The following is a 25,808-nucleotide window of genomic DNA, read 5'->3' as shown; positions in this document are numbered from 1 at the left end:
TCTTACAAAATTATCCACACCTCAACAAGGAAGGAAGGAAGGAGGAAGGAACAAGAAATACTGAAGAAATAAACAGAAAGAATGAACTTATACTAATAAAGCCAAGGACTCCACCACTAGACAGCCTGTGCTAAGAAAACACTTGGCAAACATTCTTATTAACTCTCAAGACCCCATGAGGTGGGTACTCCTTGTTCCCATTTTAGAGAAGAAGTTGAGTTTCAGAGAGGTGAAGTCACTTGCCAAAGTCACACACGCAATGGCACTGGGTTTGTCTGATTCCATATCTCACACTTTTAACCACTCATCACATCACCTGTCAAACAGGTTATTTCCCAGGCCTTGTGATAAGTCACCATCTAATAGCCATAATAATAAGAATTCACAGCGACTACCACCTTAAGTCCTCAAGGTAACCTAAGAAGCAATTACTATCTCCATTTCTGGGAAGAAACCTGAGGCTCAGAGAGGGTAAGCCACGATGCCAAGGAAGTGATGGAGCCAAAATTCAAACCCAAGAATGTCTGTCTCCAGGCCCACAGCCTTGTCATCAGTTCTATACCGACCAGTAGTTAAGAGGCTTGGATTCCATCCATTGGTTCACTCATTCATTCAACACCATTTTTATTTTTTTTATTTTTTGAGCACTCACACTGGGCCAGGCATCTTCTAGCCCCAAAACAGCCTCCTACTGCATATAGTTCACATTCCAGTGGGGGTGATAGTACACAGATAGACAATATGTCACGTTGTGAGACACCCCATCAGGACCACTAAGAAATAGTAAGTGGTTAGTGAGATGGGGGCCTAATGCAGGCAGTGCGGCAGCGGAAGGTCTCTCTGAGGAAGTGACAGCTGAATGAATGATGGTGGCATGAACGGGAGGATGCAGAAGGATTCCTTTTCTGTGTCTCTGCTAGCAGAAAGACGGAGTGGATGGGACATCTTTTTTTTTTTTTTTTTTAAGATTTTATTTATTTAGGGCGCCTAGGTGGCTCAGTCGTTAAGTGTCTGCCTTCCGCTCGGGTCATGATCCCAGGGTTCTCGGATCGAGCCCCGCATCCGGCTCCCTGCTCGGCGGGAAGCCTGCTTCTCCCTTTCCCCCTACCCCTGCTTGTGTTCCCTCTCTCGCTGTGTCTCTCTCTGTCAAAGAAATAAATCACAGAGAGAGTGAGCACAAGCAGGGGGAGCGGCAGGCAGAGGGAGAGGGAGAAGCAGGCTTCTCCAGGCGCCCCTGTATGGGACATCTTGTGTCCCAAATCCCCATTCTTGGGACTCGATTTTGGATGTAATTCTCTTCTCTCTAGCTGGGAAAGCTGAGAATATTTTTCCCCCCACTCTCATAGGAATGGATGAAACGGTTTGAAAAAGAATCCTTCAGGGACTGGGAGCCACAGAGGGCTTGGGAGTGGTAGGGCAAGACAGGGTAGGACATCATTGTGACGGTGACGGGCAGCCTGGCACGGAACAGACGGCAAAAAGGGCATGACTTAGTAGCTGATAAGAAGTGGGGATGGACAAGGGGTCCCTCAATCCAAATCTCCCTTGCTTGGGCCCACTGCACCCAAGCTCGAGGCGGGAGAAAAGACCCCAGCGAAAGGGACGCAGACGTCTCTCGCTTCCCCTACCGGCTCTGATTCCTCCAGCTTTGGCCCACTCGGCCAATACGCATGCGCCCGCTCCACCAGGCGGCGTGCGCGCCCGGGTAGCCCTACGCATGCGCGGCCTCGCCGTTGCAGGTAACCGACAAAACTAGAGCGAGCCTTCTCCCGGTGCGCGCCTGCGTCGCGGGGAGGAGCCCAGGTGGGGCGGGGTTTGGACGCTGCGCGCGCTCTCGGTCCCGCCCCAACCCCCTCTCTCCTCTTCTCCTGGCGGATCCCGCGCAAGCGAACCTTCCTTGCCCGCAACTGCCGTTGGTCAGTCGTGGCCCCCGGCTGTGTCCCGGGACTAGGACGTGGACCCAGGTGCGTCCTGGCTGTGGCGAGGTTCCCCAGAGAAGCCCTGTCAGAGCCCCCGAATCGTGGGGGAGCGTCCCCAATATCAAGGCCTTCCAAATCTTGTTAAAAGTTTTCTAGAAATCCTGACCAGATAGATACCCTCAGAAATACTGAAAAGGACTCAGGAGGAAGTCCAATAGATGACCCCTGAAATCTTGTCAGAATCTTCTCGAAATTCTGTCAGACTTGTCCCTCAGAGCCTGCCAGACTACCCCCCCAAAATCCTGTTACACCCCGCCCCTCCCCCAAGGTCCTGTCAGAGATCCCCAGAAGTCTCGTCAAACCCGCCAAAACTCCTGTCAGTTTCCCCTCCCAGATCCTCTCAGAGACCTCTGAAATCCAGACACCCCCAGAAATCCAGAGACGCCCCAGAAACCTGGTCGAGACCCTTCTAAGATCCAGACCCCCTTAAATCCTGCCTGTGGCCTCCTCCTGCTCGAACCTGCCCTGTCAAAGACCCTCCCTCCGTCCCTCACCAGGAGTTTACCCCCCACCCCGCCCCCCACAATCCCTGTCAGGGGCTCCCAGTGCCAGACCCTTCCCCACTCAGGCCCCACAGCCATCACCCCCCTCTGCACCCTCCCGCATTGTCCAAACCCTGGAAGGGTCTCTCCTCAAAGGCCACTCTTTCTAGGACATTCTAAAAGCTGCCAAGGAGTGTGGACCCGGCTGGTGCCAGGGAGAGCAGGCTGGGGGGAGGACTTGGTGAGGAAAGGGGCGACGAGCAGGTGGGGTGAGGACAGACAGGCCCCAGGTGACCCTGTTTTGACCATTTGCCCCAGGGTGCCCAATTCACCCCCGATGGGCATTGTTGTCCAGTGTAATTATTAATAGCACCCTTCTCACTCTTGAAAGTGTCTTGGAGTTGGGACAGTAAGTCATATGGTCAACCTGGTTATAATGGAGGCAGGACAGGTCATTGTCAGGGCACAGAGGAGGGAATCCCTAACTGGTCCAGGGACTGAGGGAAGGCTCCCCAGGGAGGCTGTGAGCCAGGGCAGGGGCCACAGGTGAGGGTGGTGTGGGAAGACCATGGAAAGATGCAGAGTTCCCATGGCTGTAACGAGGGTGAGGGACCTGGAGGTCGGCCAATGGAGAGAAAAGTGACAAAAAGAGGCAAGGAATTATAGGGAGCACTGTGTCCCACACCCGCCAGAGGGGCTGGGACTTAGTCCTGAGGGCACTAGGGCTCCATGGTGGGGGGTGGGGGGGTGTTGAAGCAGGAGAGATGAGGCCTGGGGCAGTGTGGAAACCCAGAGACAGCAGCTCATTCAGAAACATTTTCCCAGAGGGGACATGTGAGCCAAGACAGGAAGGGCTGGAAAGGAGGGTGTCCCAGGCAGAGACCCGGAGGTGGGAACAGCCAGCCAATGTGGGGGGAGAGCATGCAGTTCAGAGCTGCTGGAGCTGCAGGTGTGATTTGGGGTGGGAAGGCAGGCAGGGCCAGGCCATGCAGGGCCTTCGATGCCGGGTCCAGGGTCTAGGCTCTGTCCCTGGGGTGCTGGGGAGCAGGGGAGGGGCAGGTCAGCTCTGGGGCCCTGCGCAGATGGACAGGAGGGGAAAGCCTGGAGACTGGGAGGCCGGGGAGGAGGATAAGATGAGGGTCCAGGGGGAAGAGGATGGGGCCTGGCCCAGAGCTGTAGGGAAGGAGAGGAGGGGACAAGGTAGAGTCATAGGGCAGGAAGGACAAGGTTAGGGACTTGACAGGCTGTGGGGAGGAAGGGTGGAAGGGAAGCAAGGAGGCCGTGACCCGCACCCACTAGCCCCCTGTTTGATCTCTGCTGCCCACTCCTCGGCCCCCCCGTTTTCCCAGCCCACACCTCCAATCCATAAACAGGTCTGAGCGGGAGCTGCTCTGGTCGTGGCAGGGGTGGGCAAACAGGTTCTGAGAACCCAGAGCGGCCTGGGGCACAGGTGGGGCAGGGTGGCTGGTCTGAGGAGGCCATTCCCATTTGTCCTTCCAGGAGCTCTCAGAGCATTCGAGCCTTTGTCAGCCCCTCCCAGTGATGGAGGCGGGCTGTTAGTTTCTCCAGCAGCCGCAGAGCGACCAGGGTGGCCCATGGATGTGCCAGAGAGCAGGGCGGGTGGCCCCACTGCGAAAAGTAGGTGGCTGGCCCCCTGTTTGCCCCATGGGAGGATGAGGAGGGAGCAGTGGGTGAGTGGGTGCCAGGTTGTGCCTCGGGGACTTGGGAGAGGTGGCTTAGGGTGTCCCAGCCTCCACCTTGGTGTGCAGGGTGGGAGTGGGGGAGCGAGCTGTAGTTGAAGAACCTGCTCTGTGCCCACCAGTCTGGACACCGCATCTGGTTTGCTCTGGGGCAGCTAGAGCAGAAACCTTTGCACGCGCTGTGCCCTCTGCGCAGAGCACCCTTCCCTAACAACTTGCTGGCTCAGCCCTCACTTCATTCAGATCTCTGCTTCCTTTGAAAAGCTTACTTTCACATTCTCTCCCCTCTCCTGCCTCTCTTCATCTGTTCGTCTGTCTGTTTCATCTCTGTCTCTCCCACTAGAACTTGAGTTCCATGAGGTGGGGTCTGTTTTATTCACTCTGGTATTCCCGGTCCCTAGAGCAGCACTGTCCAACATGCCAGCCATAAGTGTAATTTTAAATTTTGTTAGTAACCACATTTAGTTTTTTTTTAATTTTTTAAAGATTTATATATTTATTTGAGAGAGAGAGTGGAGGGGGTGGGGCAGAGGGCGAGGGAAAGAGAACCTCAAACAGACTCCCTGCTAAGTGCAGAGCCCCATGCGGGGCTTGATCCCAGGACACTGAGATCATGACCCAAGCTGAAATCAAGAGTCGGCTGCCCAAACGACTGGGCCACCCAGGAGCCCCAAGTAGCCACATTTTTTTTTTAAAGATTTATTTATTTATGTATTTGACAGAGAGAGACACAGCGAGAGAGGGAACACAAACAGGGGGAGTGGGAGAGGGAGAAGCAGGCTTCCTGCTGAGCGAGGAGCCCGATGCGGGGCTCGATCCCAGCACCCGGGATCATGACCTGAGCCGAAAGCAGACGCTTAACGACTGAGCCACCCAGGCGCCCCCCCCAAGTAGCCACATTTAAAAGAAAAAAGAAACAGTCAAAATGAATGGGAACAATAGATTTATTTAACCTAATATATCCAAAATTGTATCCTTTTGGTGTGTAATTAATATAAAAATATATCAGAGATATTCTTTTTTTTTTTTTCATACCAGGGCTTCAAGATCTGGTGTGTAGTTTACGCTAACAGAGCATCTCAATTTGCACGCGCCACAGTTTAAATACTCAAGAACCGCGTGTGGCAAGTGGCCGCACTAAAACAATGTCGACTCATAGGCGCTCAATTATAGTCCTTGATTGTTTGGATGGATGCAGACCAAAGCGGCGTGAAAGCCGGCTTTGGGAGGAAGAAGCAGGGAGACGCTGGGTGGCCCTCTCTGAAATTCACCTGCTAAGTGGGAGAGCTCATTGTGATGGGGGAGGAGGCTCCCACCCTAGGGGAGAGGCAGGACCCTTTTTTCGAGGCTTCCAGCGTCCAGCAGCAGAGCCTGTGTCTTTTCTCAAGGCCGCAGGCCTGGACTCTGGCCTCAGGAGGCTTTCCGGAGGGGAAGGCAGGAGGCAGACACCTGGGTTCGGGGTCCGGAGGGCAGATGGACAGAGTGACTGACATGGCAACTTCGTGGGCACCAGCAGAGGGCGTGCGGCCACCGCTCCCGTGGGCGAGGGCTCAGCCAGCTTTGGGAGGCTCCTGAAGGAAAAGGAAGGACACACCCGGGAGAGATGGAGACAGACAGAGGAAGGCTGGGGGCGGGGGGAAAGAAGCGGAGACAGTGGAGCAAGGAGACAGAGGCTTGGGGAACGGAGAGTCGCCGAGATATGGAAAAAGAACCCAGAGATGGAGAAATGGGGAGGATGAAAACAGAGGCAAGGCTCCAGAAAGAGAGGGATGGGGAGGAAGATGGAGAGGAGGAGCCAGAGAGAAAACCAGAGAAGGGCAGAGACAGAGACACAGAGAGAGGTAGAGACACTGAGGACGGAAATGAAGAGAACAGGAGAAGCAGTGACATGTTCCTGGGGGGTCCCAGGAAGTGACCGTGGACCTGTGCGGATCCCCTGAGCCAGAGGGTCCAAGGCTGAGTCTGGCTCTGCTCTCCCTGGCTGAGCAGCCCTGGGGAGTGAGCTCTCGAGGCCTGTGAGCTCCCTGGGCTCCTGGTCCTCCTCCATAACCTGGGGAGCACAGCGAGAGGAGATAAAGCCCCAGCAGGGGCCCTCATGTCCCCTAACTCTGGGTCCCCTCCCCCCTTCCCTAGGAGCATGTGTTCAAACATTCAAACCTGAGGGGAATGAATTTTAGCTCTCTACAAAGAACCCCGGAGAGTAAAAGGAATTAGATAGAGCGCTCATGGACTCCTGCGGGCCTCAGTCGGCAGAGCGACTCTTGATCTCAGGATCGTGAGTTCAAGTCCCACATTGGGCACGGAGCCCATACTTTTTTTTTTTTTTTTAAGATTTTATTTATTTATTTGACAGAGACACAGCGAGAGAGGGGACACAAGCAGGGGGAGAGGGAGAGGGAGAAGCAGTCCTCCCGCAGAGCAGAGAGCCGGATGCGGGGCTCGATCCCAGGACCCTGGGACCACTACCCAGGCCAAAGGCAGAAACCCAAGGACTGAGCCACCCAGGCGCCCCACGGAGCCCATACTTTAAAAAAAAAAAGAGCATTCATATGTTGAACAGGTGACCTGGGGCAAGTTCCTAACTTCTCCATGACTGAATGAATATTCTCATCTGTAATGTGGGGCTAATAGCAGCCACCATGGTCCATAGAAAACCCCCAGAAGAGGAAGGGCATCTACTAACTGCTAGATAAATGTTCAGCTCTGTGATTGAGCCTCCACCACATGCCAGGCCTTGGGCCCAGGGCCTTTCTAGATTTTATCTCACTTCTTCTCTAGGAGGGAGGGAACACCCCCTTTTTCCAGAGGAAGAAACTGAGGCTCAGAGAGTCTATGCTCCTTGCTCGGGTTGCCCCTTGGGTCTGTCAGACCCAGCAGCCTGTGCTGGGCCTGCTGCTATACCAGGTTGTTGAAGGGCAGGGCAGGGAGCCTGGAAGGTCACTTACAGTCCCAGAGACATGGAATCCAGTAACTCCAAGGGTGGAGGATCTTCTGTATCTTGGAGCATCTATTGAGTGCTTACTATATGCAGGCACTGTGGATACAGCAGTGTACAAACAGACCCGGGGACATGCACGTTGTATGTGTATGTTGGGAGGGCTGTTCCCATACACAAACATAACACTCCCAGCCCTGGGGGTGGGGGATCACTACCTGCCCATTTTACTGGTGGGTAAACTGAGGCTCTGAAAGGAGAATCGACTTGCCCACAGTTGTATGGCTGGGCTCTGAGCTCCTAACTGCTCCCCCACCGCCTGCCTTACCTAGATCACCCACCCCCTCTCATCTTGGGCCCCTGGCTGTGGGCGCCAATGACACCAGCCTCGGGGATTCAGGTAGGAGAGAGACCCCGCCCCCCAGGCATGCAAGGAGACCGGAGATGCAGCCGGCAGAATCGATCCAGGCTGCCCGCGCCTTATTGGATTGTTCCTGGCTCCCGGGGCCCCCCTTCACCCTCAGCTCCTCCCAGAATCCTCTCTTCTTTGCCCTCCTCCGCCCCTAGCCCCCTCTGAGCAGAGCCTGGGCGGTAAGGGAAGAGATGAGGAAAAGGTGGTCTCAGAGCCTTTGTTTGTTATCTGGGCTCCTGAGTGGCTTGGACACAAAGGATTAGACAGCAGGGGGGACTTCTGGCCTGAGAGATGGGGCCCACATCCTCAGGGTATGGAGCTAGGAAGCCACTCAAAGACCCTTACGTTGCTGTCCCCTCTCTGAAGCTTCCTGCTGTTCCCCACCAGCCCCCACTCCAAGTAGCTCAGAATGAATTCCCTCCCCTCTGCAGGAGCACAGGACCTAGGGTCACTCCTTCTCTTCTTGTCCCCCTTCTCACAGGCGGACTGACCCTCTTGTCTCCCTAGTGTACCTTTGGGACCAGCTGGAGGAGGGGAGTCTGGGGACGCTGCTGAGCTTGGAGGAGCAAATACTCAACTCTACATTCGAAGCTTGTGACACCCAAAGGACAGGTTGGGGGTGCAGAATGGGGCCAGGCAGCAGTGGGCCTGGGAGACACAAGTAGTAATAAGGGATGGGGGAGGGTGGCTGGGAACTAGGGAGCCATAGAGAGAGGGATGGACTAGGGCCCCTTCTTGGGGGACCTGCAGGGCGAGGTGGGTGATTGTGGGAAGCTTCAGAAAGGAAGTGGATAAAAGGATGGAGGCCATTCAGGGTGAGGACATTAATGGAAGAGGGTAGGGCGTGGGGAGAGGTATGTGGGAGGGCAGCCACTGTGGGCCCGATGGGGTACAGCAGGTCCTCTTTGGTCCACCCTCTGAGTGACAATGGTTGGGCTCTATTTCCAGGTGAAAAGTTTGACTCAGAGGAAGGGAAGGACTTTCCCAAAGTGTCTGGGTTAAGCCGTGGTGCAGGGGTGTCACCAGCCCAGCCGCTGGGGTCCTCCTACTTTCAAGCCATCGCCTGCCCCTACCCCCACCTGCCCCAGACTCCCTCACAGCATGCTCTGTCTCCAGGCATTGTGGCTGTGACCCATGTACTAGCCTATCTGGAGGCTGTGACAGGACAGGACCCCCAGGATGCACGCCTCCAAACACTGGCCTGCAACCTGGACCCCAATGGGGAGGGCCCTCAGGCCACTGTGGACTTGGACACCTTCCTGGCCGTCATGCGGGACTGGATCGCTGCCTGTCAGTTGGATGGGTGGGTCTCTGCACTGCCAACCCTCCCCTGGGAAGTCCTTCCTAAGATCTAACCTTACACCTGCTTACTGCTGCCAGCACCCTTTGGGCACAGGAACCTAACTGTGGTTTGAAGGAGGCTGAGGAGGAGAGAAAAGTGAAGAGATGGGGTTGGGGGGATGGGGTGGAAGGTCTGCAGACAGAGTTCCTGGGATGGGGAGGCAAAAATAAAAGGGGCTGGAAGAGGGAGACGTGGGGGTACTGGGGGGCTGACAGAGGCCCCTCCCCATCCCTTCTCCAAACCCAGTCCTTGCCCCTCCTGCTTTTCCATCTGGCCTAGGGCTCTTGCCATCTGGCCTTGCCTTCCTCCCCACCGTGGTGCTCTCAGTGCTCCTGCTCTCACCTGACCCGGCCCCTCCTCTCGCCACCAGCAATCCCCCTGTGTGGCTGGTCAGGATTGGGGGTGGCTGCAGGGGGCTCTAAGCCTCATCCCTTTGATACAGGGGATTAGAGCTGGAAGAGGAGACAGCCTTCAAGGGGGCCCTGACCTCCCAGCAACTGCCATCTGGTAAGACTACTATATATAGAATGAAGCAGGCAGGCCCAGGGTCAGACAGTGGGAGGGACTTCCCACCTGGGGATGGGAGCCAGGGGCATTGGGTGGGACCCCTGGAACCTTTGCTTCTCTCCTGGAGCTGTGAGTTTGGCTTTCTAGGCACCTCCATGGCTGCCTCCCCACCTTCACTGAGCTTTGGGGTTTTTTTCCTTCAGGGTCTGGTTCCAAGTCCTCCCCCTACTGCAGACCTATCATTGAGGCATGCAAGGCCCTGCCTACCTCTCCTTGTCAGCGTCATTGGGCTCCTGCCTACTCTCTAGTCCCTGCTCCCTTGGGCCTCCTGGCTCAGCCTGGAATGTGCTGCGGGCCTGCCCACCATGCTCCTCTGCTCAGATGGTTCTCCCTAAACTTCCCACACCTGGGGAAGCCCCCGGATACCCCGGGCTAAGGTCCCTGGCTGTCCAGGCTCACTCACAGACCTGCATTGCTTTCCTGGAGAAATCTGACCTTCTGATTCAGTTACCTGCCCTGCTGTTTGGTTAGTTGATCCGTTCCGCATTTTATCCCTAGAACCTCACACATAGGAGGTGCTCCATAAAAAACTGTTCCTGTTATACCTTACAAAAACAAAACAAATTAAAAAACAGCTTTCTTTTCTTTTTTTTTTAAAGATTTTATTTATTTATTTGAGAGAGAGCATGAAAGAGAGAGCACATGAGAGGGGGGAGGGTCAGAGGGAGAAGCAAGCTCCCCGCCGAGCAGGGAGCCCGATGCGGGACTCGATCCCGGGACTCCAGGATCATGACCTGAGCCGAAGGCAGTCGCTCAACCAACTGAGCCCCCCAGGCGCCCCTAGAAAACAGCTTTCTTGACATTCTCTTGAGCGTCTTCCAATTGGGGCCAGGGGAGGGGCAGGTCAGCTCCTGTTGAGGAAACACCCCTCTGGGTGGGGGAAGGATAGGACGAGGAGGCTGGAGACCAGGAGGCCAGGAGGCTGGGGATGAGGTTGTGGTGAGGGTCCAGGAGGAGAGGGAGAAGCCTGAGCCAGGACTGGCCACGACAGAGAGGAGAGTGGAACAGAGTCAGGGAAGAAGGTCAGAGCCAGGACTCTGGGGGGGGTACTGTGGGGATGAGGAGGAGCAAGGGAGCCAGGACAGCCCAGTGGCTGGGTGAGTTGGTGGGGAGGGAAACCCGGAAGAGGGACAGGTTTGGGGGTAGCTGAGGTGCTGCTGCCCAGGGCTGGGTGTGATGAATTCAGGGCTACAAGAGAGATCCAGCCTGAGCTTAGAGTACCAATGAGCAAGAGGCCTTTCGGATGGTGGATATAATCGTAGCCCAGGAGCAGATGAGATGACCCAGGGCAAATGCGAGGGTGAGGCTAGTGGAGGCCAAGCCCAAGTCGTGGGGCTCCGCGACGCCTAAGGTCACCGGGGAGCCTACCACCCTCTGTCTCTCTCCCTCCAGGATGCCCAGAAGCCGAGGAGCCAGCCAACCTGGAGAGCTTTGGAGGCGAAGACCCCAGACCTGAGCTGTACCTATGCTCCCCGACCTGCCCTCCCTGCTGCCCATGCCCTCCGGCCTCCCTGCCATAGGGCTCTGGGTCCTTCAGGGGTGGGTGAGGGACGGGATGGGGGTGGGGCTGTGCTGCTAGCCCCAGGAGAGCAGGGCAGTCTCTGTCCTGTTCCTTTCTCCAGAAGAGCCTCATCTGCCCACCACCGCCACTACCCCCCCAAGGGAGGTGGGGGCTGTGGCCGGTAACCAGCCCCTCCCTGACCCCAGGCCCACCACCAACGACCTGCTGAGCAGCCTGGAGGACCTGGAGCTCAGCAACCGCAGGCTGGCGGGGGAGAACGCCAAGCTCCAGCGCAGCGTGGAGACGGCTGAGGAGGGGTCTGCACGCTTGGGGGAGGAGATCTCGGCCCTGCGCAAGCAGCTTCGCAGGTGGGCTCTCTGCGTGCTCTCCCTGCACCTCCTGCCCTGTCTTCGACCCTGCACTGTCCCCTTCTGCTCTTCCTCTTTCTCTTTTGTGTCTCCCTGGTTCTGGTCTCTCAGCCTCTTGGGTTCAGGCTCCCTTTTCTCTTCTTCTCTGCGTCTTCATATCAGCGGCCTATGCCTGTCCCTGTGCTCTTTCTCATGTCCGTCATGTTCCCCCTATTTTAGTCTCCTGTTCTTTCCAGGTCTCTGTCCCACCCCCTTAGTCTTTTAGGTAGAAACTGGGTCTCTGTCTCCTACACTAGGTTCTTTCCCTGCTTTTCCCTCTGGGTCTCTGTGCCCCACTCCCAGGTCCCTGTCAGGATTTCTCTGTTGCTTCTGACTGTCTGAGTGGATCTGTCTCTCTGGTCTCTGTTTCCCTTCCGTGCGGCCCCCCCCGCCCCACCCCCACTCAGTACCCAGCAGGCTCTGCAGTGTGCCAAGGCTGTGGATGAGGAGCTGGAGGACCTGAAGACTCTGGCCAAGAGCCTGGAGGAACAGAATCGCAGCCTCCTGGCCCAGGCCCGGCAGACGGTGGGTTCTGGGCAAGGGGCACAAAGGTGCCCTCATCTTTCCCCCCTTCTTGGAGTCTGAGCAACAGAGCCTGACAATGGAATGGGAAGGGGCAGAGGTTACCCTGGCTTCCTCCCTGACTCCAGGTTCTGCTTGCCCCAGACTCAGGGTCCAGATCTATTTGCCACCCCTCTCGTGACAGAGGGGACAGCAGGAGCCCTCAGGGCTCCCAGACTTGCTCCTCCAGGACCCAGACCCGAGATGGGTTCCCAGGGGTGGGAGAAGGGCAATATGGGGGCAAGGAGGCCCCAGAAGGAGCCTTTGTCCTCTCTCTGGGGCCGTTCAGGAGAAGGAGCAGCAGCATCTGGTGGCCGAGATGGAGACTCTGCAGGAGGAGGTGAGCTGAGGCCCAGTGCCCACCCCTACCTCTTCCCCCTTCCCGCCCTACCCCTGCTGCCCCCAAACACCCCCGGCAGCCTGCACCCAAACACCCTGACAGTGTGTAGAGGGAGGTCCCGGAATCCCAATAATGTACAAGTGTCTCTGAAGGTCACATGACGGCGTGTGAGAACTGCCCTGGTTGGTAAGAGTGTGGGACATGGGGCGAACTGCCTGGGCTCACGCTGGGGCTGCCTACATAAGCATGGGCCGGTCCATCTCCTCTCTGTACCTCGGTGTCCTCACCTGTAACAGTGGGCAAAATAACAGAATCTCCCTCATCGGGTGGTGTGAGATTTAAACACGAGGATGCTTGTAGTCTTAGGCATGAGGCAGGACCCACGGGAAGTGCTCGCTGAAAGTTAACCAGTGTTGTTCATATATTAGCATTTTTTTATGGTGGAACACAGGCCTTGAAGTCAGCCCTGAGTTTACATCGCATCTCTGCCACTTACAAGACAGGCCACCTTCAGGCATGTGACTCCCCCTTCCCCAGCCTTTGTTTTATTCTCTGAGAATGGGAGGAGGCTAATTGCTCGGCAGGATTGTTCTAGAAATAAATGACAGTGCTCAGCCCAGGGCTTCGCACGCTGTCTGGAATGGCCCAGTTCAACTGCATGTCTGCATGTCTGATTCAAGCCCCGTTCCATCTGGCACAGAGAAGAGAACATCATCTTAGTAAATCTGGGCCCACCTAGTCCTTTTCTTTTTTTTTTTTTTTAAAGATTTTATTTATTTATTTGACAGAGAGAGACACAGTGAGAGAGGGAACACAAGCAGGGGGAGTGGGAGAGGGAGAAGCAGGCCTCCCGCAGACCCCGATATGGGACTCGATCCCAGGGCCCTGGGACCATGACCTGAGCCGAAGGCAGTTGCTCAACAACTGAGCCACCCAGGCGCCCCCCACCTAGTCCTTTTTAGGTGGAAACTGAAACTCATCACTTGATGAAACTCGTCACCGCCCCCCTGCAAGGTGGCATCTAAGTTGCTGGAGACACACACGGCATCTCAGTGCTCCAGGAGGCGGCAGTCCTCCCTCAACGTCTATTCTGTCTGCTCGTCACAAGATTGATGTTCATCATCCCATCTGGTCCTCAGCCTTAGTCACCATCACATGCTGGCATCCACTGGGAGGCTGGCATTGCCTCTGGTCTCTGGACATACAGTCCTCACTGCATCTGCTGGCAGTGGACCTCTGGACCCCCCAACACACGAGGGCCTCTGGGGGCTCTCCCTCAGCCCCTTCCACACCCTTCCAGGGCCACAGAGGAGGCTTAGCTGCTTTCCTGAGACTCTTTGTGGCCACAAGGGGCCTCGCTGGGCCTCTCTGCCTCCTCTCCTCACACAGCCATCTCCATTCTGTTACTCACAGGCCTTGCTGGTTCTGAGACTGAGCTGAGAAATGCCTCCTCTCGGATTCCCAGACATCCCAGGGGTTGCATGGTTCAACTGCATCCTACCTCTAAACCCCTCGCAGCTAACCCGGGGCTTGGGGCTGCCGCAGGGCCTGTTTTCCCTCTACTGCTCTCTTCTTTGACCCTCCTATGCCCCTCCCCCGCCCTAAGGATCTCTGCCCAGTCCAGGCAATGATACTGATTCTGCCCAATCCCCCCAAATCTCTTTGTCCTACATCTGTATTATGGCTTTTACATTTAAATCCAAAACTTTTCCACTATTGTTCTCTGGCTCTTCCATGAAAATTCCGTCCTCTGGGACAATGGGAATCTCACCACGGGATGGCTGCCACAGTGTGAGGCATGGGGTGCACACAGATGTGACTGTTTTCTTCCAGAACATCTCTTTTTAAGAACAAGGAGAAATTTTCCCTACAGCCCCATGGCAGAACCTCTCTCTTATATCTTATTGGCTAAAGTGACATCATATGATTATAGCCAAACCACTCCCTGGCATGGGTAATCCAACCCCGGATGGGCCAGAATACTTTCAGCTCCAAGGAAGAGAACACCAAAGAAATGGTGGCTTCAATCTGAAGGACATCATTTCCTTAACAAGAGACTTTGAAGTTCTCTGTGTTGGTTTGGTGACAGGCATGTTCATTGGCCTGTGGCCTCATGATCACAGATGGCTGCAACAGCTCTGCCCTCGTGGTCTCATTCAAAGCAGGACAGAGAGGGGCAAGAGGGCCCAGCTAATGCTCCTCTCATGGCTCTCCTTTCATCAGAAGGAAAAGCTTTTCCAGAAGCACCCCCACTATACCCACCACCCCAGCATACCTCTCTTCTATTGCACTGGCAGGAACTGGATCACATGACACCCCCAGCTGCAAGGGAGGCTGGGAGAATATCTGACCTTGCTCAGCCTCCGGAGTGGGAGATGGGAAAGTGAGAGGGGGTGAGAATGGCTGCTGGGTTAGCTAACCAGCCAGTTCTCCCGAATCTGCCGAGATCCCCCTCTTATTCACCCCGCAGGGTGGAGCTAGGACCCGCCTGCCCAGGCAGAGAGTGGACCCCCAACGAAAGCAGAAGGAATAAGCAGGGTGAATCGCAGTCGGCAGTCTCTGCCTCCTCCCAGCCCAGAAGGCCTGCTGCCAGGTCAAGTGCCTTGAGCAGCGCCTGGGACATCCTAGGCGCTCAATAAACCGGAGCTATTCTTGGTTGACTTCTCCCCCCTACCTTTCCCCTCCCCACAGCAGCCTACAGAGCATCTATAGATCGAGTTCTCAAGTTACAGGAGAATAATGCTGGAGTAAGGGACACTCAGACACTCGACTTTCCTACAGAGAATCTACAGACCAGGGCTCGGGTTACTGCCGAAGAAGGAAGGAGAGACTGAGTAACCAGGTTCCCTGCCCGGTGGCCCAGGACCCAGCCTCCAAATCCCCACCAGGTGGACAGATGTTGACATAGCATTCCTGGCCTGTCCTTCCTCTGCCCTTCACCTGGCAGCCCAGGCCCGCAGAGACCAAGAAGGAGGGATGGCTAATGGAGGACTTGGAGCCCAGCCAGCTGAAGAGGGAGGAACTGGCCTTGGTGTCCCCAGGGGCATAGGGAGGAGGGGCGTGGCAAGGGAAGTCCAACTGCCTCTCTGCCCTGAAATGCTTTTGCCCATGGCCGCTTCACATTGAAGTTAGTGCAAGTTGCTGAGTTTTTGGTGCCTGGAAACTCTAGACTGGGTTTGGGGCCATTTTATCATCGGATCCCATTTCATGGCTGGCGTGAGCTGCCCCTCTCCTGGCCCCCTTGTTTTCTCGGATAATTCTCCCCCTGGAGGACTTGGAGTGCCCCAGCACTGCCTCTTCAAGAAGCCCCTCATCTGGGCTCCAGAGGGCCCAGGCCCTAGGCCTCATCAGAGTCTACCTCCCAAGTTGTTATCATCTGCTTCTGCACTGGCCCCCACCTCTAGCGATGAGCTCCCTGAGGCCAGAGATGAAGCTGGTTCCCCATTCTCACCTGGGGCTGCGTCTGGCTCAGAGAGTCTGGGGGTTATAAGTGCAGCATTTGGAGTTAGATTTGGGTTTGAGTCCACTCACTTACCATGTGACCTTGGCCAAGTTTCTTAGCCCTTCCACTCGTCAATTTCCTCTGTAAAATCAGAGGGTGATGCCAATAAAAACATTAACAACCAGACATGACATTCCTCCCAAATGGCACAATGTGACATGCATAGCAGCACCCAGGAAATCTTCCTGCCAAAAGATTGAACAGGAGCCTGGACAGGGTCCTGGATCTACCCACCAGTTTGGAGGAAATGAAGAGGTTGGAGGAACATGGTGAACGTCCTGTGGAGGGAATGAGAACTCAAGAAGCCAAATCCAAATGCACCAATTCTACGGGACAAATAACCTGATTTCTTCCCCAAAAGATGGGCCCCCCAAAAGTGCCTGGGTTGGGACAGGTGGGCGACCACTGTCAGAGGAAAAGAAATGAGATATTTCAATCAAAAGCCACAGCAGACCTTGTTTGGATCTTCATGCAAACAAACTAAATGTGGAAAGACTTTTGTGAGACAACCAAAAAAAAAAAAAAAAACCACAAATTCGATATGGGAATTATTACTTTTCTTAAGAGTGATTGTGATATTGTGAGTTTGGTAAAGTAAAAAATTCCTTACATAGGAAATTAAAATGCTGGAGTCATTCTAGGTAGAAATCACAGGCTACCTGGCATTTGCTTTAGAGTTATCTGTTAAAACAAAACAAAACAAACCCCCCCCCCCAAAAAAAACTAACTTGGGAGAATAGAGAAGAAACTAGGAAAATGTAAATAATTATTGAAGTTGGGCGGTGGGCAGTGGGAGTCCATTATACTGGTATTTTTACTTATGTGTGTGTGAGAAACATTTAGAACATGAAGTTTTGAAAGTATCTTTAAAACACATATTTTACGGGGTGCCTGGGTGGCTCAGTTGTTAAGCGTCTGCCTTCGGCTCAGGTCATGGTCCCAGTGTCCTGGGATCGAGCCCCACATCGGGCTCCCTGCCCAGCGGGAAGTCTGCTTCTCCCTCTCCCGCTCCCCCTGCTTGTGTTCCCTCTGTCACTGTCTCTCTCTCTATCAAATAAATAATATTTTAAAAAATAATAAAAACATATTTTACATTTCCTGAACATTCGGTATGTGCCAGGCGCCCTTCTAAATGCTTTGTGCTTATTAACATACAGTAGCGCGTGTTTGCACGAATGACCACCTGTATGACCTGGGGGAGGGGGGTGCTCAACCTTTCTATGCCAGACTTGCCTTTATCTGCACAATGGGGGAGAAGAAGTGAGGTAACAGTTGCAAGATGCTCAGAACGTGCTCACAGATACTGTTATCAGCCCCGTGAAGTAGGTCCTATCTCATCTCCATGTTTTACAGACAAGCACCCAGTGACGCACAGATAAATCACACCTGAGATCTCATAGGGTGGGTGGAGGGATTCAATGGGCCCAGATATATAAAGTGCTCGGCACAAGGCCTGTTGTTGCCCGTCAGGTGTTCAGGAAATGTTGCTGCGCATGCTAACATTGCCGTTGGCTGAAGTGGCCGTTCCTTCTTCCAGAACGGGAAGCTACTGGCTGAGCAGAATGGAGTCAAAAGGAGGAGTGAGGAGCTGGCCACGGAGAAGGAGGCTTTGAAGGTGCCACCCCTCCCTGGGGTCATTTCTACCAGTTTCAACCGCTCCAGTCGAGTGAGAGCTGGGGACTTCATCAAGCCAGCAGGCTCCCAGGGCTCCCGGAAGCTCGGCTAAAATCCCTCTCTGGGTGGCTGATGTCCAGAGACATCGTGGGAGGTTGAGGAGCGGGACTTGGGAGAGTTGGGTGGGCTAGGGAGGGCAGCACCGGCTGAGGCCTCTCCTGGGAGGCTGGACAGATGGACGGGCTCCTTCCTTGGCAGCGGCAGCTCTATGAGTGTGAAAGCCTCATTTGCCAACGAGATGCTGTCCTCTCGGAGGTGAGTGGCCTGGGGGTGGTGAGGTGACATTTGCCTTCCATGTGCTCCTGGCCATCCCCTGCCCCTGCCCCAAGGTCTGGAAAGGGGAGTCCTGCCTGGGTCTCATCCCTGGATAAGCAGCCCAGAGAGGTCAGAGGGTTCCCCCGGTGTGGCAAGCCTGTCCCTGCAGGATCTAGAAACCTGATGCTCTCCCTCAGGCCCTAGCTCTTCCCCCAGGCTCACCCTGCCAGTCTCCCCTACCCCTGCCTCTGCATCTTTGCGGGGCTGGGCCCCATCTCAGTGGGCTTTGGGCTTCCCCAGCGCACTCGCCACGTGGAGAGTCTGGCCAAGACGTTGGAGGAGTACAGAACGACGACCCAGGTAGCCAGCTGCCCTCCCACCCTCGGCCCCCTGCCTGGCCCCGATCTTCTGCCATCTCTGCAGTTCATGCCTCTTTCTGCCCCCGTCCGTCTTGTGGAGTCTGTGTCTCTCTCCTGCCTTTTCACTTGTCCTCTGTTCCTCTCTCTCTCTCTCTCCCTCTGTGTATCTCCACCTCCGGTCTAGTTTCTTTCTCTGTGGGGGTTTTGTCACCGCATCTCCCCTGCTCATCTTTCTATGTGTCTGCCTTTCTTTGATCTAGTCTGTCTGTCTCCAGGGGCGACTCTACTCTCTGTTGGCCCCTGATCGTTACGAGTATCCTACACCTCGTGTGTCTTTTGCCTCTCTGTGAATCTGTGTCCATCCATGTCTCTTGTTCTTAATTTTCCTGGCTGGTGGGTTATCTTCTGGGTTCCTGCTGCTCTCTGTCTCTCTTTGGCTTCCTAAGTTTCTGTCACTGCTTTCTTCCCCCTTGTCCCTTGGCAATATGTGTCTGGAGAAGCCCAAAGAAGTCAGGGGAGTGGGATTGACTGTAAGAGGAGCCCAAGGCTGGCAGATGGAGAAGAACAGAGAGGCAGGGGTTCCCCACTCCCTCCTTTGCAGGAACTGAGGCTGGAAATCTCACACCTGGAGGAGCAGCTGAGTCAGACCCATGAGGGGCCGGATGAGTGAGTGGAACGTCAGGGGTGAAGGAGGCAGGAGGGGAGCCCAAAGGCAGGGACCCCCAACCTCCAGCCACAAAGTGGGCAGAGCAGCCACCCCAGAGTGGGTTGACTGACAGATAGGGGGCAGGCACAGAGACAGCCTTCCCCTCTTGACCATGTGGCCAGGCTACCGGAAGGGGCCCAGGCGAGAAGAGTGGGCTGGACCAGGCTGCTGCCCCCATCACTGGGCGTGGAGATCGAGGCCATTCGGCAGGTGGGCCCGGCTCCTCGAGAACACCCCAACCCACTGCCCGCCACAGCTCTGACCCAGCCCTGATTCTCACCCTACCCATCTCCCCTCCAGGACCATCTCAGTCCTTCACCTCATCCCTACCCCAGTCCTTGGTCCTGCTGCCAAACCCTTCCCAGGTCCTGCCTCTACCTGCTCCCCAGCCCAGCCTCACCCCAGCACCCCCCACCGCCGTCTTCTCTCACCCCATGCCTCAGCCCATGTCCATTCCCATCTCTGACTCATCTTGTGCCTTCACCTGGCCCTCCCTGGCCTCAGACACGGCTTCTCCTCTGCCAGAAACAAGAAGTGGCAGCCGCCACTCTCGCCAGCCCTCTGTGTGGCGTGTGGCAGTGGGAGGAGGTCATCCTTGAGATGGATGAGGAAGTGGAATTTCCGCCTGAAGCCCCAACTGGGGCACAGGTGAGCGTGGGAGGGGCTCCAAGACCACTGGAGTCCAGGAGCTGGGAAAGGGGCCTGGAACTCCATGTGCCACGAGCTTGCTGCCCATTCCACGGGCAAACGTTGACCGAGGGCCTGCTGGACACAGAGCCCAAGCCAAGCAGGACACCATCCCTGTCCTCTGGGGACTGGCCCGCAAGGGGAGTAGACAAGAGCAAGCAAAGCAAACGCAAACTGCACAGTGGTAGTTCTGTCGTTGCGAAAACACTGTCAGGAAGCACTGCATTTACAATGGTCCTGCCGGGGGAAGCTAAGAAATGAATCGTTCCTCCGAACACCATAAAGATACATTAAGCTTTTACTTTTGGGATACAAGGCACCCTTAAGAGCAGCTTAGCAAGCCCACTGTGAAATCTTGAACTCACCCATAGCAGTTGTTTTATGACTTCTGTAGTTACCTGAGCAATATTTCAACATCTGTCGAAACGATCGAGACAACTCATCTTCAATGTCCACAACAGAAAAGAGATTTTAATCTATTAGTGCCAGAAGTCTCTCTGTTTCTCTTTTTTTTAAAGAAAATATTGCTAACAGCTCTGTAACTGCATTGTCTTGAAAATAATACCGCTTCAGAATTATACTGTTCACCATTCTTAAAGGAGAAACTCATTTCTTTGCTCATTTTCTCCCTGGGTTGAGAGAAATTTCTGTGTTTCCCTTCAAAACCCGTGCTGTTTGATTTTTTTTTTAAGATTTTATTTATTTATTCATAAGAGACAGAGAGAGAGAGAGGCAGAGGGAGAAGCAGGCTCCCCGCTAAGCAAGGAGCCCGATACGGGACTCGATTCCAGGACCCTGGGATCACAACCTGAGCCGAAGGCAGACACCCAACCATCTGAGCCACCCAGGCACCCTGTTTGAATTTTTTTTTAAGATTTATTTATTTAAGAGAGAGAGCGTGAGCACAAGCTGGGGGACGAGCAGAGGGAGAGGGAGAAAGACATTCTCAAGCAGACTCCACGCTGAGCACGGAGCCAACAGGGGGCTTGATCTCATGACCCTGAGATCATGCCCTGAGCTGAAACCCAGAGTCAGATGCTTAACCACTTAACTGACTGAGCCACACAGGCGCCCCTGATTTTTCATTTACTTCCCCCCGTATCTCTGCGAGGTAGGCAACCTCACCCCTCATCCTGTTACCTGTGGGAAACCAAGGCTCAGAGAGGTCATCCGTCCCCAGTCACACAGCCTGTGGGCGACAGAGTCACATCCCTCCGAGGAGGTGTGAGTCAGAGTGAATTCCACTGGGAGCTCTCCATGCCCCATCCAGGGGAGTGCCGACCCAGGCCTCAGGGTGCCACCGGCTCCAGGTCCTGGAGCTATGGCTCGGAGCTGCTCAGGGCCTGGTGGGGAGATCGTGCGTACGGCCATCCCCATGCAGTGTGATGGGTATGCAGAGGTGGGGGGTGGGCCCTGAGGGAGCCTAGCAAAGGGAGAACCCGTCAGATGGGAGACTAGAGAGGTGTCATAGGGAAACTGACACTTGAGTTTATTTCAGAGAAGAGAGAGAAATTGAGTGGTGTCAGGAGAGAGAAACCTTCCTGGCAGCGGAAAGCACACATGCGGGGATGTGGGGCATGAAAGCATAGAACACGCTTGGGTAGCAGAGGGAGTGGCAGGTGGCTAGGGAGCCATGAGGCCCAATCACAACAGGAATTCCCTGTAAATCAAGTGGGGAGATCGTACTTTTCTCCATCAAGCCACAGGATGGCTGGGGGCAGGGAGGGAGCCCAAGAGGAGGGCAGGTTTTAGAAGCAGGTGGTGAATTCTTGCAGGTGTCACAGCCCGGGAGACCTAACCTTTCCTTTTCCCACAGAGAAACTTGCAGGGAGAACCAGCGCACCCTCAGGGAGGAAGGAAGGAGCGATCGATGTGGTAAGAAGCTTGTTCCTTCCAGAGCCATCCCCCTGCCTTGGGGGGGGGCACCACATTCTTAGACAGTGTACAAGGACTGGAAAAGCCCTGGAGGGAGTTGCACATCATTCACTCCTTCATTCATTCATTCCCTCCCACTGAAGTGACCCTTGGCCTGTGAACCAGGATGAGCCATCCCCAGCCCTGCCTTCAGTGTCTCCTGGTCTAGAGGGAAACAGACTCTGACCCAGCTGGTTCTGGGAGGGCATCTGGCACTTGGAGCCACCTGGGGGGGGGAAGGCTTCCTGGGGACATGATGCTTGAATGGGGTCCCGTAGGAGCAGTACTCATATAGGAAACTCTTAGACAAGAAGACAGTTGTCTGGCTGATGGGACAGCTCAGTCACTGGGTCACTTGTCACTGAACACACCTCTCCCAAGGCCTCCAGGGAACCCTGGGATGAAGGAAACCCAGACCGGCCCTTGGAGAACATCCAGGTAGTTAGGAGACAATCGGGGACTCTGGAATCAGACAGCCTGGGTTCAAATCCCAGGATGGGGGTGGTGTGAGCATCAGTGCCGTGGAGCCCCAGCCCTGTGATTGTTAGGAAGCTCGGCTGCAGGCCTCTGAGGAGAGATAAAGCCCTAGATGTCTGGGCGCAGCCTCCTCAGGCCTGGCCTTGGGGCCTGTGGTTTCCTGTGGTGCCTCCCGCCCCTCCCCTCCCCTCTTTTCAGGCTCTTGGCTGAGACAACTAATGAGGCTGCCTGCCACTGGCCTCTAATTGGACTTGTCTGAGAAAACTGAGATTGGGCAGGAGGGGGGCTCCAGAGCTATGACCTCCCCCTGCATCACCGGGGAAGGGAAGGGAGAAGGGGCTGAGCAGCAGCGGGGGCGGGGGCTGGACATCTGAGTTTCCCGGGAGCAGGGCAGTGAGATCTGCAGACTGGGAAGCTGGAAACGAGGTGGTGAATCCCGTGGCCCCTAAAGGTGACTAGGGGTGAGGGTTTGGATCTTGAGAGGTGCTGGGGGAGGAGCCACCTGGGGTCCAAGTATCAGTTCCAGGGGATGAGACCGCTGTGTTTCTGACTGGGCAGAGGCTGGGGGCTTACCAGCCTAGCTTACTAGCACTTTTTGGGTGCTAGTTGAAGACACAGCTGTGTCCTGAGGGTGTCAAGGTGGTGACAGCTGGAGGGCCGGACCCCTGGTCCCCAGTGAAGGTGGTAGCCAGTGGTATGGACATCTGGGTCTCTAAGGGGCACCTGGGCTGGGCAGCTTGAGGTCTAAGTCCCCAAATAGGTATATCAGGGGCTCAGGCAGCTGCAACCCTGGAGGGGCAGAGGTTGGGGGCTTGCACACTGAAGAGAAATGATTTGTGGGGGGAATTGCTCACACAGTTGGCTTCTGGAATCTCAGTCCTAAAAGAAGACCCAGTAAGATTGAGACTCACTGAAAATGGCACAACGCCCCCAGGCACTAAGTGGGGGGTGGGTCTACACCTGCCCTGGAGTCTTGGGGAGCTCTGAGTCTCTGGTGTTTGGGAGAGTAAGAGAGTAGAAGCCTAGCTCCCAGCTACGGCATCAGCCAGAAAAATAGCAGAAGAGAAAGCCAGTTTGATTAAGAGACCCTCCTACCCTTTTTGGGGGTCACACACTCTTTTGAGAGTTTGTTGAAAATTCCCCTGCAAAATATGCACACTGACCTACACACAGCAGTTTGCTCATGGGGCTCCAGGACACCCCCAGGCCCATCCATGATGCCCGGTCCCCATTAAGACCCCTGCTTTAAAGGCTCATCCAGGGGCGCCTGGGTGGCTGTCGTTAAGCATCTGCCTTTGGCTCAGGTCATGGTCCCAGGGTCCTGGGATCAAGCCCCGCATCGGGCTCCCTGCTTGGCAGAGAGCCTGCTTCTCCCTCTCCCACTCCCCCTGCTTCTGTCCCCTCTCTCGCTGTGTCTCTCTCTGTCAAATAAATAAATAAAATCTTTAAAAAAAATAAAATTAAATAAAGGCTCATCCAGCTCCACGGTGGGCGAACAGGAGCCAGGCCAAGGGAAGATGCTTAGGGTGATTCTGTTGTCCCCTCAGGTTGCCCAGAAGAGAAGAAGAGGAGGAAGCAGAGCCCCAGATCACGGTAGGCAGTCCCCAGCACCCCTTTCCGGTCCCCACCCACTCTGGGCCCTTGAGGAGGGTGACACAGTGGCGGCTTCTCCCAGCCCTCACCCACACCCCCACTTCTCCTGAGCAGACAGAAAAATCATTTGGCCAAGAGATAACAAGGCCCTTGCTATGGCTAATGAGAGCGGACAGAGCCGTGGGGGGAGGCCTGCAGGCCAGTGGGCGGCCAGAATGTTCCCGGGGGACCCCCAAGCACACACACAGGGCTGCAGCCACTAAACCACAGGCCTCATAGACGTGGCTACACCCCCGGAATGCGAAAATGCACACGCACATGCGCCCACACACAGGAAGGGGCCGGGCCCTCCCCAGCCAGCCCCAGAACTCTCTGGGGCACAGCGCCTGTGACGGCTCCCCCGCCTGGCACCACACACACCAGCTGCTTTGCTCCTCGAAGCCGCAGGGCGAGGTGCAGGTGCCAATCCCCATTCTCAAGGCAGGCGAGTGGAGGGAAGCTCGGGGAGGAGAGGTGGGGAGCCCGTGGTCCTCAGGGTAGGAATGTGAGAGCCCGAACGTGTGCCAGGCATCTGGGCCCCTTCGGGGTCCAAACCCTCCAAGATGGTCTCTCTGAGCAGCCTGACCCCAAAGCCCACCTCCCACTCTCTTCCACAGAGACTGGGCCCCACGTCAGTTTCCTCACAGCTGAGTTGACTCCCATCTCTCCCAGTTGTGTGTGTGTGTGTGTGCACGCACGCGGGGGGGTGTTGCTTAAGGACCACGGGAAAGCCCCCACACACACAGAGCAGGCGCACAGTAGGTGGCTGTGGTGAAGGGGAGGGGCTGAGTCTGGTGGCCCCTGTTATTCTTTATTATTGCTCTTACTGCCATCATCAGCATCCACGGGTGGGAAAGCCCAAGGCCAACAGAGGGGGCGCCCTTTCAGAGGGACATGGGGGTGAGGTGGCCCCTGGAGGAATACTTGGGGCTTTCATCTTAAAGCACCTGCAGGTTCTGACGCAGGCAGGAAGAGCGCCCACGCTGGACTAGGGCCAGCACAGGGTTGGACTCCTGGAGAAGATGGGGTCTCTGCCCTCAGGGAGCTTAGATGCTTGCAGAATCAGGTGCAAATGGAAATAGTAATTTTGAACAGCTCCCATAATTACTGAGCGCCCACTATGCGCCAGGCACTGCTCCAAGCGCCCTCCCGCTTTTTTGCTTTTGACCTGCGTTCCCTCATGCAGACTCCCCTTTGGCCCTGTGAGCTGGGGACTGTCGCCGACCCTGTCCAGCAGATGGGGAAAGTGGGGCATGGAGATGCAGGGTGAGCTTCCAAGGGACATGCAGCTGGAAGCCGGCAGGGCTGGGAACCCAACCCGGCAAGGTGTCTCACTGTGTTCCACCCACTTCCATGTGGTCACTTCTGTGCAGTGGCCTGAACCAAGGGCCTTTCACAATCCGGGACCGAGGGTCTCAAGTTTGTCTCCTTTGTCCTTCTAGGCCAATCTCCCCAGCCCTCTGGGGGACCCTCACCCTGAAGACGTTCCAGGAAGCCCTCCTCAGAGGTAACAGGACCCACGGGGACTGGAAGGGGCCTGGAGGCAGAGGCAAAGTCCAGCGTGATTGCCCCGCCCTCCTTTCCGTCCCGCAGCCCAGCCGAGCCCGAGCCGAGGCAAGCCCTGGTGCCTGTGCGGAAAGAGCTGGTCCCAGTCAGGAGGCCTGTCTCGGGCCAGCTCTGCCTGCCCCCGCTGCAGCCCCAGCCGTTCAGGTGCGCCCCGAAGCGGCTCCAGAAGGAGGGTGGCCGTCACGCGTTGGGGCATTGCCCCCTGCTGAGACAGCACCAGCCACCCCCCACCCCGGGGCCCTCCCGAAGCACCGGACTGCCTCCCACCAGGGTCGCTCGGCCCCCGCTGGCCCCGGCACCCCTCCTGGGCCTGCTGCTGCTCCTGCTGTTCTCCCTCCTGCTCCTGGGCCGGTCCCCGCCCCCCACCTGGCCCCACCTCCAGCTCTGCTACCTCCAGCCGCCGCCTGTGTGAGCCGCTCAGAGCAAGGTCTAGTCAGAGAATTCCCCGGGAATCCTACTGTTATTACCACTGTTGTGCCACCTCGAGCTGGGGGGACCCCAGTACGGGGACCCCAGATACAGTGCTCCAGGATCCACACCCCTGTACTGGGTTTTTCTGTGAAGTCTTTCGGTTCCTTTTTTAACACTGGTGACTACATTTCTCAGCAACAGCAAAACATTCCCAATAATGGATTAAATACTAAGGGTTTATTTTCCTCCTAAAACAAGTTTGGAGGAGGACAGCTGTGGGCTCACAGCTCAGAGTCTCCACAGCCTGGGGGTAGAGGGAGCTATGATTCTCTATGAGATCCTCTCGGCCCTTCCCTCTGGCTCAGGAGATGACAGGTGTAGCTTCATATGTCACATCTG

The 25,808-nt window shown here is 55.7% G+C and overlaps 1 protein-coding gene across 1 annotated transcript; it reads left to right on the top strand.

The window, feature by feature from the left end:
* The first annotated feature begins 1,904 nt into the window (after positions 1 to 1,904).
* On the top strand, positions 1,905 to 25,508 carry KASH5 (KASH domain containing 5). The gene is made up of 20 exons (XM_044922165.1): positions 1,905 to 1,964; positions 3,962 to 4,099; positions 8,016 to 8,120; positions 8,625 to 8,811; positions 9,293 to 9,357; positions 10,810 to 10,876; positions 11,125 to 11,286; positions 11,733 to 11,850; positions 12,176 to 12,226; positions 17,266 to 17,343; positions 17,601 to 17,657; positions 17,958 to 18,017; positions 18,618 to 18,682; positions 18,845 to 18,932; positions 19,248 to 19,370; positions 21,226 to 21,284; positions 23,348 to 23,393; positions 24,875 to 24,939; positions 25,026 to 25,142; positions 25,269 to 25,508. The coding sequence occupies exons 2-20, from the start codon at positions 4,057 to 4,059 to the stop codon at positions 25,408 to 25,410; spliced, it is 1,698 nt and encodes a 565-aa protein (XP_044778100.1). The 5' UTR covers positions 1,905 to 1,964; positions 3,962 to 4,056; the 3' UTR covers positions 25,411 to 25,508.
* Positions 25,509 to 25,808: the final 300 nt, after the last annotated feature.

Source organism: Neomonachus schauinslandi, chromosome 16 (assembly GCF_002201575.2).
Source record: "Neomonachus schauinslandi chromosome 16, ASM220157v2, whole genome shotgun sequence".
Lineage (NCBI taxonomy): Eukaryota > Metazoa > Chordata > Mammalia > Carnivora > Phocidae > Neomonachus > Neomonachus schauinslandi.
The sequence above is the reverse complement of the archived record's forward strand: the minus strand, read 5'-3'. Positions and strand labels throughout refer to the sequence as shown.